At 37.2% G+C, this 14,299-nt stretch overlaps 2 protein-coding genes across 10 annotated transcripts in view; one reads left to right on the top strand and one right to left on the bottom strand.

Annotated features, from left to right (window-relative positions):
• Positions 1 to 14,299, top strand: part of LOC143902901 (uncharacterized) — a 230,816-nt gene that overhangs the window by 37,546 nt on the left and 178,971 nt on the right. The gene's annotated exons all lie outside the window — the stretch shown is intronic.
• Positions 1 to 14,299, bottom strand: part of Ten-a (Teneurin-a transmembrane protein) — a 450,404-nt gene that overhangs the window by 257,156 nt on the left and 178,949 nt on the right. For all 9 annotated transcript variants that reach the window (XM_077416125.1, XM_077416128.1, XM_077416124.1 and 6 more), the window contains 2 exons: positions 10,842 to 10,868; positions 8,815 to 8,988 (listed from right to left, as the gene is read on the bottom strand). In XM_077416125.1, coding sequence (XP_077272251.1) covers positions 8,815 to 8,988; positions 10,842 to 10,868 — 201 coding nt within the window. The remainder of the gene's footprint in view (positions 1 to 8,814; positions 8,989 to 10,841; positions 10,869 to 14,299) is intronic.

Here is a 14,299-nt window from a genome sequence, read left to right as displayed (position 1 = left end):
AAACGGTCGGGAAAGTGCTATTACTTTCCCCGCTATTACATAAGGCGTCGGCATGGTCGTGTTACGATTCGTTTTGCCGGCTCATGTGCATTCAGCTATATGCCAATATCATAAGCTTCGAATTTACTTTCTTCATGAAATCGGTATGCGATCTCGATAGAGAGAGAGAGAGAAAGAGAGAGAGGAAGAGTGTATGAGAGAGTAGATTTTATATCGGGGTTGTTTGGCTTGATGTGACTTTTTCTGCTTACAGCATTGACCAATAAACGTTATTTTTTCCGCATTCAGTCTAAATTATTAATGTCGCGTCATTTCCAATTTATAGCGGCGTTGCATTGACTAATTCAATTTTTTTATAATTACGTTTCTAAAATTTACCAAGAGCCAAAATTTCTTATAAAATTTGTGAGTTTAACAAGTATCAAAGTTTATTTTTAATTTATTTAGAACTTGTAATTATTTCTACTTTGAAATAATGATTCCAATCTACAGTGATCTAGTAAAAATAACTTGAATCACCTTTTCTCTCAATTTAATCCTTTGAGATGCAAATTTAAATCTCGAGATTCTTCTATTATCGGAACTGTAATATAATTATATGACAAGAAGCGAATCTCCTCTAAATATGCTTTAAAATAGAAATGGTGAATGTAGAGGTGATTTATATTTTTATAGCTAAGTGACATTAATAAACATTAATGTTCTCTTTCAGGCCGAGTGAATTTGTTATAAGCTTTGGAGTTTTTGTCATTTTATAATACTATTCATAAAGACATTTTAACGTATGGAATAACTATTCCACAATTTCTGCAGTAAACGAAGTCAACGAAAAACTATAATGTTGCTCGTAATATTCTTGTGAGAGATTATTTGTAGTATTAACAGTAATATCAAGGTGTTCTTTTTTTTCCATTTACCATTGTTTGTTTTCCCGATATTCGCATTCGACGAGTACATAGTGGACTTAAAATATAATACTGCCTCAGTTTCTCAGAGTGTACTAATCTGGAATTAATTACACAATTTCTTTCTGTGCTACAGTCTCGCGCTTTCTTATTACCGCTTTGTCAGTTCCGTCCTTCGAATTCCAGTCGGTCGTTAGATACAAAGTCACGAAGCATGATTGCGTTCAACTAGAGATATCACACAAATACGATAAGATTTTCGGGAAAGTTGAATATAGCGGTTATATAACGACTGACGAACACGCTAGAAATGTTTCGACAGCGATACTTACAAATTGAATGCACGTCCAGATATTTCGACTGTTTTGTGTTTTGTTTCGTCGAATCAAATATTTCACACTAAATTTGCAGTATGTTTATTTCTCCCGGGTTAAATCCGACCGCAATTTTCTCTCTTCGAACAACAAATCGCGCTCTTGCGAACGGATGTCTTGCTCGTTAATTTATCCATCGAAATTCGATTATCGCGTATTTTGAATATTTGCGGTCTCCGCTCCGCGGAATATCGGAGTTTCCGCGCTCTCGAGTGGTCGCGAAGCTCGGAGGTTGGTTATTATATTAAGAAAAAGTCTCCGTTAGCGGAAATTGGATTTCACTTTTAACCGCGAGATGGAGGTTGCTTAAGAGTCTGCTTCGCTGGCTGGATTTTGATTGTAAACTATTCTATCTCGTTTCCAGCACATTCCGCGAGCGAACCTCCTCGCGCCATTCGGCCGCGCTCGAGCCATATAGGCAGTCGTCCGCGTACAGAGATATTATTGGAAAAATATATCGACGCTATATAAAAGCCGTGGAAGCCTTTAAGCTGAAAATTGCTTTCAGCCGAAAGTGGGTGTTCCGCCGCTGCAATATTTTTCCGGAAGCTAATATTCGATTCAAGGCGTAAATTCGATAATCGCGACGCGTAAGCGCACCGCATTAAATGTGGCATTAATGCCACCCCCCCTCCTCCCTATTTCCATATCTCTCGTAAGAGTATATGCGTTGTTATGCATTTATAGCGCCGCGAATTTATTTTGGCCAGTGTTTACTGGCTGGATTGGAAGCGAATGAGTATAATTCAATGATCATGTATAAATGATTTTCATCGAATATCCCGCAAGCATTCTTAGCTAGCCAAATTTATATTTGTATAGCCCCACGAAAATATACAGCAAAATTTTCCACAATTGATTATGCAATTATAATCATTTTTTATGGAAACATTAGTGATCTTTTTTGTCAAAAACTATGAGAATACTTGCATTATAATATTTTAAATTTAGAATTTTATCGATTAAGATGTCTAAGCTTGATTGAGTGGTTATTTATATCGTCATCTTCTAGACAGGCAAGAATTTCATTACAGACGGAACATTCTCACTTATTTCAATAGGTAACAATTTCGTGACACATTATTGAGCAGAAACAATCTTCCGCTTCAACCAGTGGACATCTTATAAATTTTCACGCGAGCCAAGCAAAGACGATAAGTATTTCAGTTCTCCCAGGCAGCGGCGCTATTGTTGTCTGAACGATAAGATCTTGCGCTAAATCCAAGACTCGCATCGGTACCACGAGGACAGTTTGAATTATGCTGCTTGGTACCACAATGAGGAAACTCGGTAGGGGCGGTTAGATGAACGAAGGTTAGGGTGCACGACAAAGAAAGAAAGCGAAAGAGGGAGAGAGAAGAGAATAGTAAGGGTAAGGTGGAGGATTTATAGGAAGAAACTCGTCTCACGCGAGTACTCGCCTTGCATAAAGTATGTCTACCGTTTGCCTCGAATAGCTTGTGTCCTCCGAGCATACGGTTGTATGTCGTCATACGAAAGGAATGCATCAAAAGAATGCAATTGATTTCCGAAAAATAAATCAAGGGCCAATTGAGAAACGTATATGAGGTAGGAAATTATGATTGAGTAAAACCAAATTCGGTCGGTTTGTTGCAAATTTTTACATATACCGATGGTATGGTAGTTGATACGATCGATATATCACCATATATACTATATACAACTTTCCGTAAAACAGCGAATAGTTGCTCGTTCACATTTGATTACGTTACTTTCGGCGCATGTTTCGCAATAATGGATAATCAATGAATCGAGCCGGTCCTATCTCTTCCATAGCTTCCTGCAGAAGTGTTGGAACCTGGCCCGAGATTTATCATAGGCTATAATTCTTATTAGAATAATACTGTAGGCTTCCCGTTACCGTTCGCGCGCCGCATCCGGTAACGCATGCAAATATGGGATAGTTTCTTCCCCGGCTGCTGCTGCTTCTCTCTCTCTCTCTCTCTCTCTCTGCTCCAAAATATCTCTATTTAAAGCAAAATAAGCAAAACGATGTAACCATCAGTAGATGTGTGCGGTGTAGGTAATCAGAGGTGGCCGGTGGATGCAGGAACGACGGAAATTGCGCGAAACTAGTGCGGGCCCTATACCGGCGGGATTAGTCTGTCTAATGCGCGTCCACCGTTACAGAAGTTCACTCGGATGCTCTGAAATATGAAGTGGCTTCTGCGCGGTTCCATGTTTATTCCACCAGCCATATCTATCTTCTGCATGGTCGAAGTAGCGTAGCTAGGACATCGCGTTTGTCCACTTTGAGCGGTCGTACCATTTCGCGGGATCGAGTTAATCTCATGCTGCTTCCTGATGAAATAGCCTCCTTCAACTAAAGACAGAATATTGACGTACTCTGTGGCAGCTTCTCGCGCGTTTATCAAATTGCTTATATCTTACTTCGTATACCGCTTACTTGCGCCAATTTTCGCTAAAAGTTTTTCAGAGTGAACTTCCAACAAAAAATTATATTAATAAAGAAGTGTATGTCGTAACTTTTATATAAAATATTAAATTTTACGAAAATAATATATTTTAGTACAATTTCTAATTATATATAAAGCTATTTTATATGCTTAATTGCTGTATGTATGCAATAATTAGTCTACTTTAGAGAATCGATAATTGATGCGGTATTATCTTTTAATGAGGACTTACGAATAAAATATGATCTAATAAAATATTCAAGCAAGTGGTGTGGTGCAGAAATCCATTAAATATAATCTTCTCGAGCAGAAGTATAGAGATTAAATTAGCATATTATGTCAAAGAATTAAAATATAAAGCTTATTATATCTTATTTAGATAATTAATCACGTTAAGTCTAATTGCTTTTTTACTTTAACTCTTTTTTTTATTATTCTCTTGTAATTGAATGTGCAGTTTTCGAGTTAATATATATTATATTATACTATGTATAACAAAATGAAAATTGTTTTCGTATTCGAGTTAGTAATAGCAGGCATTGTTTAATCCGCCGGATCATGCCAATTGTGAGGCAAATACTATACCGGATTCAAGAACGGCAATTTCGTCTGCGCAAAGCGAGAATTTAATAGCCGATGAGACTATATGCTCTTGTTCCTCCTATAACGTCCTGAACGTTTTATAAATTGTGGAAAAAGCGTCCTATTATATTCTCGTTGCTGGTGTGCTCGTTTTACTTATCGCCGGAGATGTATCTTGCATCCTTAAGCCGACGCGCAATAGGTTAAAGGCAATTTGTCACGGCACGCGTTATCGCCGCCGTAAACTTTCTTCTTTGATAGTAACTACGCGGAAGTGAGCGTAGCTTTAAAATATTTTCGCTATATAAATTTAATTATTTGTTTATTAGAAATTTAAAAGTCTTCTCCTCTCTCTCTCTCTCTCTTTCTCTCTCTCTTTCGTGTCAAAATACAAAAGAATATGCAATATGCATTCATTATTTGAACGCAGCAAAATATACGATATAATTTTTCGAGATGTGTGATGGGTTATATGAGACATGAAGGAAAATCTAGACGTTTCGGACGAAAGGGATCGATACGCGTTAAAGGATGCTCGAGAGGATCGGATACGGGATCGCTTCAATGTTCTTGCAGCGCCAGTACAAGATGTAATTGACGGCGTAACGAAGTTGCCTTGAAACGATAATGGCGCGTCTCGACTCGGCTCCACGTGGCGTGCGCACCAGTCTCTAATAAATAGTAATTAGCGAGCCGGTAATTAATACAGAGGAATTCCAGCAGGGGGGGGGTACAAAGCATTGCGCAGTCCTCGCACCTCTATCTGCGATCGTCTCTCCGGTCAACCAACCGACTCGAGGCACGCCCCGCTATTTACACCTTCCGCATCCCTCGCCAGCTCTTTCTTAATACTCGCTTTCTCGCGTGTGCAATGACCTCGGTGTTAATGCGACGATTATACTAATAAAATTTCCGTCCACTTTACGACGCGTGGCCTCTATCTCGGCGAGACATTAGGAAGCGAGGAACCCCAGAAGAAGGCAAACATTCGCCCGCCTTTCACCCTCGCGTGAGCAAACAACGGCTCGTGGATCGAGTTCATCCTTCGTAAGATGCGGAAAGTTCAGAGCGGAGAAGGCGCGGTAGCAGAAATTCTTGTTGGAACTCAAAACGATTAAAGGGGTCCTTTGAAGCGTCATATCGCGGGGCGTTGCCTTCTGGAAAATCAGCTGGGGTAAAGTGGTGTATGACGATATCTCCCCCTCGGTAGCGGCTAATGACCTCGCGCCTAGTTTCAATGTAATTCGTGTTCAGTTTGATATTGTGCGCGTGGATTATTAAGTAAACCCATTTATTCTGAAGCTTGGTTGTTAGCGCAGTATTTTCCGTCAGTTTCAGATATCGAACATACTGGCGATCAAAGTGGCGACTTATTTCCACCTTCGTAATATAATCTTTAAATTTTCATATTTACTCGTGATTACAAAGGGCTATATATGCCGTTGAAAATTGAAAATATATTGTTGATTACTTTTACATAGAAAATTCTACATGCCACATAGTGTATCGCTCGGCGGTATCGTTTTCGTCATAAAGTGTCGTTGAACAAGCAAATTTTGTCCGGAGTTATATTCATAATTATCTTGGCAAATGCTTCTTAACGAGAGAAAGAGATGCGCGGGGAAACCGAGTGAGTGCTTGCGTACGCTCCGTAAACTTTACAGAACTATGGGTGGCCACTTGTACTTAGAGCAAAGTTATGAAGTGTCATTAACCAACTGCATGTAACTTACTTAGTCCGGGTGCATCTCCAATCTGTTCATTACATGACTTTCTCTTGCTATACTTCATAAACAGCCATGTTATTCTTGGTGCTAACGCAGTCTTATCTCTTAATGTTATAATGTAAATTCTTATATGAATTGTTATGTCTTCGGGAATTCCACGAAGTTTTCGAAATTAACATTGAACATTTCTCACGTGGTATATAGCGAAAAGTTAATAAAATCATTATTTTTATTCAATATAAATGCAATCATTTTTTGATATGGCGAAATTATTAAAAGTCTCCCAAGAGTAATCCTCTGTTACTTATTCACCTGAATTTCGATGAGCATATCCCGCGAAAAAAGCATTGAAGGAGTTATCTGCTGTGCATCACATCGCTATTGCGCGACACCGCTGCTCCCCGAGGTGCAACAATAATTATTTCTAATTTCCAGTTATGCAAAAATGTGCGAAGCTTAAGTACCTCAGATAATAATATCGGTCTCTCCCTGGAGCCCTAGACAGTCCCGGAGATAACGTGAATTTTTTCTCGCAAATTATCTGCTCGACCATCGAGGGTATAGAAGTAATCTCTCGAAATGTCTTCAATAAATCGAAGCTATGTGATTTCTCGTTTTTTCACATAATATGTCGATTTATACACAGATTCAATGAAAGAAATTTCAATTAAACAAATAGGATTATTAAATCCAAAGAAACCGTTCTCTCTGTGTATATTGCATATAAAATGTATCGAGTCTCTTCGCCAGCTTTAGAATATCTCTTGCAATACCAATGGAAAGTATCATATTTAATATTAAACGAACAATTTTCAATTAGTACGCAACATCAAATCTGTAACAAAGTTTATCTAATTGCGTTCAATGTAAATGCACATCGTTTGCAAGTTTCGAGAAAGCTACGATAAATATAAAAATTTTATTGCACGCGTAAACATATAGGTAAACAAAAATCCTCATTACGTGTTATAACCATATATATATAACAAAAAAAATATATAAGTATATTGAAATAATATGCGATAGAAACAAGATACGTACGGGCGACATAAGCTGTTTATTTATACATATAAGAATTGTCATTCTTGATGCACGCATATATTGCAAATTGCAATGTTCACACGTTGACTGTTATTAATACTTACCCTCTCTCCCGATTATATTATTTGGAAAATATTGCATTTCGAGCTTTACTGTTGTTCCACTAGAGATTTCTAAAATTTTAGCACTTTGATACGTCTCGATAAATTTGAAGCAACAGGACTACAACATCGCGCCAATTTGCGTACGCATTTACTAATCTCTATATGGTGCTTGTATTAAATACTGTTTTGTTGTGCGCGTGAACGATACAACTTTCAATAATTTCCCGGCAGCAGATTTGGTACCGCATAGCGCATGCATATTTTAACATGGGATCACATTATATTTACATAAAGCACAGCGCTATCCCAAGATTTGTCTACATATTGAAGTCTATGTTTATAGCAACACGTGGCTCATATTAATTAGTGTAATTGACGCGGAACCAATATTATTAAATCTCACTGGATTGAGAGCGCGCGCAACTCTTTGCGCGAGTCGCTGCGTTCGGTCAAACTTTGCGCTCCGTTAAAACGGCACGGATTATCGAGAATGCATTACAATAAATTCCCGTGTAAGCATAGTGAGCCATGTTGAGCATTCGATATACTGGCAAAACACTTCTCGTAAAATTCGAGTGATCCCGTGGAAATAAAGTGCGCCGAATAACGTTTCGTTTGTATTCCCATAAAAGATCTCGGATTTACGTTTTTATATATATATTTTTTAGATTCGGAATGCGAGAACACTTTTCAGTATTCAAATTTTTTAAACTTATAATGTTTTATCGGCAGATTAAATGTGTGTGTGTATCACTCTAATATCCATTACAATTTTCAATGATTTTAAGAAATTTAATAATTGTGTATAATAACAATTAAGCTCTTGCTTGTGTTAGAAATAATTATAGCGAAAAATAAAGTATATTTAAATGTTGCGAATTATAATACCGACATGCAGCCTCATCAACTGTCATGGCACACGAGTAATCGCGCTTGTTAATATGTCGCGTTTCTGTTATTATATAAATGTTTAGAGGAGGTGGTACGTGAATCGAATGCAACCATATGTTAATCGCGCGCGTATGTAATCTTCGTGCACATTCACGTTCCAATATTCAGAATCGTCACGACCCAGTACAAATAATGTTTAGTCACAGAGAAATATATACTAATGGTATATGTACATAGAAATATAGAGAAACGAATATACGCTGAGTATATTTACAATGAATTAACGGGTGCTTTAATGCAAACCCCCCTACCCCCTTGATCTACACCCCATTAGTTTAAACAGATACCCCATACCATCGCGTACACATCTGCACATCTACATAATTGGCGCCGGAGCATGCACCAAATTAAACATTCGCCGGTGAAAACTAAACCGCGTCATATAACGGTATCCAACGGGTTAGCGGAATGGATCACGTTACGATTCAATTGTCATTATATTGCTCTTTTCATGGAGTGCTAGCAACGTCCGCGCTCGCACATGCATTTACACTAATTTATGGAGGAATAAATACGCACTTCACATTTCAAAGGAGAAATCTTTCAGAGAAACATATACGTTTAAATGCGTTAATAAAATTGATTTAAGTTAATTTATTGTTACATCTTCGATTTCGAGTTTATAGAAATTTAATTTTCCGAACGAAAGCCACATTAGAACGGAATGAAGCATCGGGTGAATTGCTACTTACCCGAATACGTCTCGGTCGGCATTTGGTCACTTGGCACAGTGAAACTTCCCGATGCGTTCGGAGGGCAACCATTTCGGTTTTGTTGCGTACGTAAAGTATGCGTTGCGTGTAAAGACGGTCCACGCGGCGGTACTTCCGGTGGCGCGGGTTCCGGAGGAGAATCCCTACCGGTATCTGGAAATGCAAAATTATATTTCTTCCTATTAGAGTGCACATTGTCCTTTACAAGTCGCGCTTTAATAAAAAGCATGAACAAAATTTGATAAATTAATATGTTGAACATCAATATAGAACATATTATATTGCGTAAACACGTGTGATGCAATATAGCGACTTTGAATCAAATTGTATCGATTATATGAGAAATCAAATTATCTATATTTATTTGTTGTATAAAAGAACTATAGAAAGTAACTATTGATCTTCGGAAAATTTAATCTCACGATTTTGGTAATTTATTTGACTTCTCAAATAACAAGATTCATTTAATGCGTCGATAAATTCAAAATATTTGGTGTTTATCTTGCGAATTATTGATTGTATCGGTGTAATTCTATCCATTTCATTGCGATATTGTTCTCTCTTATGTGGCATTCATGAAATTCTAGTCTGCTCGTAGAAACGCTGCTGCGAGCAATTAAGCGGCATCAATAATTAGGCATCTCCTCGTAACATTTTATGCATGCAAATTCAAAGAATCTATCTGCCATTACACGACGAAATTGATTACCCATTATAGGCGAAGGAATATACAAGGAAATACCGAATAATAGTTGAGTAATTGTGATATTAACGGCGTATATATTGTAATTCCGGTGTCATTATTCATAAATGCACATTAAAAGCTGCGACAGCGAAACGACGCAATGCGTTACGTGCCTCGCTTTGCTCATGCGTACACATTCAAGTAATCTATGCGTATATGTATACGTTAATAATGGATATATTTTCTGAGAATTTCGTAAGTTCTTGTGTTTGAAACATAGTAATTGTGGAGCTTCAATAGAGAGCAATACTAAGAATTTTCCATTTCCACCGGTACCCTTTCACCATTGGCCCTTCGGGGCTCAGCGTTGCGGGCGTTCCCATAGTTAAGTTACTTATAAAGTTGTTGAAACTTGAAAGGAACTCCACCAAAGAATAATTAAAGTTACCTAAACATAAAGAGCACAAAAGAGTGCCTACGAGGCATGTTGAGGGCAACAAAAATATTTGAAAGTCTATACCCACGAAAAGCTCGTCTGTTATATCAGAGAGTGCCAATTGACATTCAAAAAATATTAAAACGTTGTTAACCAATGTATTCCGTACAATTGGAACATAATAGTTATAAATTTTATATCTTTTTTCATCTCTGACATTTTATATTACACGTACGGCCACCAGTTATAGCGAATTAGCCAAAACAGTCGACGATGACGCTATAAACCGATACCATGTTGAGCATATATACATAATTGGAGCAATGTATAACCATTAAAGGTTGTTAATGTTACAGAGCACATTATTGTAAATCAAGTTTAACTGCAATACAGTGGTCTATCGCGCTTTCGTGAAGCTACGTAACTTGGTTGTGGTAACTCGGATGTGGGATAATGGAATTTCGGTCCCTGGTCCTACGGATTAAAATCTATTAAGCGAGTCGTTATAACTTATGGATGTGTGTTGTAATGTCAAGACAATTACTCGAGCCACATAGTAAACAATAGTTTAACGTCTCATAATTACCGCAATTCTTTACATCGGCAAGCGAGTCAATAGCAAGTACAGCTCCGCTTAACAGTCGACGTGAAAGAAGCTATATATAAAATTTTCAGGCAACATATTAATAACATTAAAAATATGAGAAAATAATTGTTGAAAAATTTATAAAACAGTAACAGAATTTTTCTTATAACAAGTATGTTTTTCAATAACTATATTCTATTACGTTGTTTTTAATAACAGTAGATAAAAAGCGAATGCATATAATATTACATCAAATCGTACGTGATATGTTCGTGTTTTCCTACAGATTGCTTACATACCTGTGAGATAAATAGGCCTGGGTAGACCTGTGCGCCAAAGAATGTGCAGAGAGAAAAGTGCATTAGTGCGGCGGGATTGGCAGGTGCATGTGAAAATTCCAACAAAGAATTACATCATGCAGATGGAATGTATGATGAATTAGTTCAAATTATTATACACGATAGATTTACGTTAAAACAAATTTGCGCAAAAGTGAATTACAAAGCATTGAACGTAATAAACGAGCACAGTTTTCCAAATTTGTATCTGTGTACCAAAATTCTGTAGATACTGTAGATAGTAATATTAAAATTACTGGTGAGATAACTGACTAAAAAGGTAACTAATAGACAATACTAATTTCTTTTTGACAGTTAGGAATTTTCAGTTAATTAATCAATGCAAAATTGAACACTCGAGACAGAAAACGGTAAGTGCTATTTCGTGATTAATTTAATAATTTTACGGGAAAAACGAGATCACAAATGCATTTTAGAATGTGACTGAATTGGATGACATCGAAGGTTAATGCAATTGTCATGCATGATAATGATATATCTGCAATCGCTTTCGCTTCCTGACAACGCTTTTGTATCGAGGCTATTCTATATAGATTTTCGACGATTTTCGCCGTTATTACTTGACCATTGCAGATCGAAGTCTAATTAATCGTAGAAATTATAAACGCGATAGGGAAATTATTTCTGCGAAGTCATCTGGGAGCAGCGTCGATATTTTCCGTAACAAGCAGTAATAATCGCTTAATTAAATCGGGCCGTGAAATGCGCAATGCGTAGCTGTCAGCGCCACCCGCGTCCGTCGCGTATCTCGGACAACTTTACCGTCGAAATATACATTTGTTCCAGTTATTGAACAATTTGCCGGCATCGTTCGAGTGCTCGGAACACCTGTAACGCTCAATTACAAAGTCGATATCGCATTGACAACGGGTGGGAAAAATCTCGGAACCGGTGCTAAGCCGCTACAGAGAGAAAGAAAGAGAAAGCCGGCTCTCCCCTTTTGAATCAGCAATGTGTTATTTTACAGACTTAAATGTTTTATAACGATGCGCTACAAATCGCGGGATACATTTCGTCTCCGTGATAGCTACATTACTTTACATACGCACGCTGCAGCATCAAATTAAAGCCTGGGGAAAAGTACATATTTGAAGATGGTTCTTCTGAAATTGCAAAATATGCTATACGTTAACGTTAAATCGCTAGAATGCGGGTGAAAGAGTTAAAACCGGTTAAATTTAATCCGACGGCCAAATTGCCAACAGCAAAAATATCTTGCAACGAGCGTAGCGGAGAATTTGATGAATCTCCAGTATAGATCAATTTATATCGACGATTGGCAACAAACAATTTTATTATCTATTTGATGGATATATCCGACATCATCTTTTTTTTTTATATACGTTTTGCACACATACACATAAGTCAATTACTCGCTAACGTAACGTGTAATATGAAGATTTGTCGACATCCACGCATAAATTCTACTGAATGCTACTAAATGCGACTTATTGCACTGTATATGTAAATTTACCAGCATAACTAATTATACGTAGCAAGGATAGAAGATAACGCTGCCTACATGAAGGTTAGATCAATACGGTTCCAGCCAATTATATAGCTAATACTGGTACATCATTGATCAGTGGTCAAACCGCGTTACTGTCCCTCATAAAGCATAGGATAGCGTTTACAGAATGCGCAAAATAAATCATGCAGTTCCTGATGGCAATAGGTGCAGTGCAATTTAATTCTGCAAAATGATGGACATGATATAACTCCGCGGTAATATAGATTTCACTATTTACATAATGCGGCTTACGGCAAAATATATTTAAATTAAAATTTGTCCAATCTCTCCTTTATAAAAATATTGATATAAAACAATAATTTTTTTAAACTAAGAAGATTAATTTGTTCATTTTTTGAGTTTTATATTTATAAAATTTAAGCAAGTTTTGTTTATACAGAAGCTGTTGAAGAATTGAGTTTATTTCTACCTACACACACACAATTTATTATATATATCTTAAATATATAATTTTTAAATTTTTATGTAATCTTTATAAAAATCACATTATTAGAGCAATTAAAAATTAAATTAAATTGTTTTAAATATATTTTGTTGAAATATGTCGATCAAAACACTCAACTTTCTTGATACAATATTTATCCGAATTTATTGGATATTGCTTTCGACTGTTATTACAAACGTGACAAGCGTACATACACCTATTTGGTGCTAGTATATACGACATCTAATTGGACACATTATTGAGTAATATAACGTCGCCGACGGTATGTCTTGGCCAATCGTTGTGAGCCAATTATGTAGTATGCTAGCGCATCACCGATACTGAGTTCAACCGAGTTATCCCTCATCCGCGGGCGGCGAGAAGGGTTAGTCAGACAGTGCAAGGGGATGCAAGGTAGCCGACAGTGACTTGATGCGGTTAGCGATTCGCGTCTGTAATTCGATTTGTCGGTCTAACGCCTCCGCCGCGTCGGGGAGTACACGTTCATGTAAATACGAATTATTTGCCAGCGCTATACCGGCGCGGTATTGCCGCAATGGTAGGTACCGTACCCACTGTCCGATAACCAGTCCAACGAATCGTTCCGGCTTGACTCCTTCCGGACCAAACAGTCTAATAAACCGAGTTAGCATTCGTGAATGCTTCGTCCGAACTGTCTCGTACAATTTCTATGTGCCACCCGCCTTCGTTCGCGCTGGACACACAAAATTTCATCCGTGTCTCGCCTAGATCCATTTACCATTGATTAATTGGTAAGATATAACGCTTTTATTATATCCTCGGACTTTCAATGTACAGCGAAATGAAGAATTGAACATATGTATTTACTTATATTTGACGATTAAAATATTCTCTAAATTTTTTCTGACGACTTAAGGCAAGAAAAAGATAATCACATGTATAATTTAGAATAGGATGAGGTTCCATAAAACAGCTTTGCTACGATGAATTTTCACGGAGGGGAAAGTTCATAAATATCACGTTGCCTCGTAACTTGAGCATTATATGATAATTTACGACAATTAAGCTTGTGCATTGATTACATTCTGTTTGAATTATTTACCTTAGCGTTATGGCAGTAAAGTGGTGAGACAGGACCGTTATAATAACGTCATCCATAAACTTAATGTCTCGTGATTTTAATTCTCGCGCGTTCTTTTCATCGTCGCGAAGAGTATCTCTGCTTTCTTTTATAACATAAACATTGACCTTTATTTCCGCAAACGATAAAAAGATTGCGTTGCAAAACAATTAAATGTAATAAAAGATTCACGCTGCCACAGATATCTATAGTTCGGAAAAAGATAGACTAAAAAGGAATAGAATAACGATAATGGTAATGGCGAACACGGACTATTGGCATAGTTCGCAAGTGGCGCTTGAAATTATTTCTATTCGTCGAAACTTGGCACTTATCCAAGC

The sequence above is a fragment of the Temnothorax americanus genome, unplaced genomic scaffold, assembly GCF_048541705.1.
Source record: "Temnothorax americanus isolate GAGA-0224 unplaced genomic scaffold, ASM4854170v1 Scaffold41, whole genome shotgun sequence".
NCBI classification, from domain to species: Eukaryota; Metazoa; Arthropoda; class Insecta; order Hymenoptera; family Formicidae; genus Temnothorax; species Temnothorax americanus.
The sequence above is the reverse complement of the archived record's forward strand: the minus strand, read 5'-3'. Positions and strand labels throughout refer to the sequence as shown.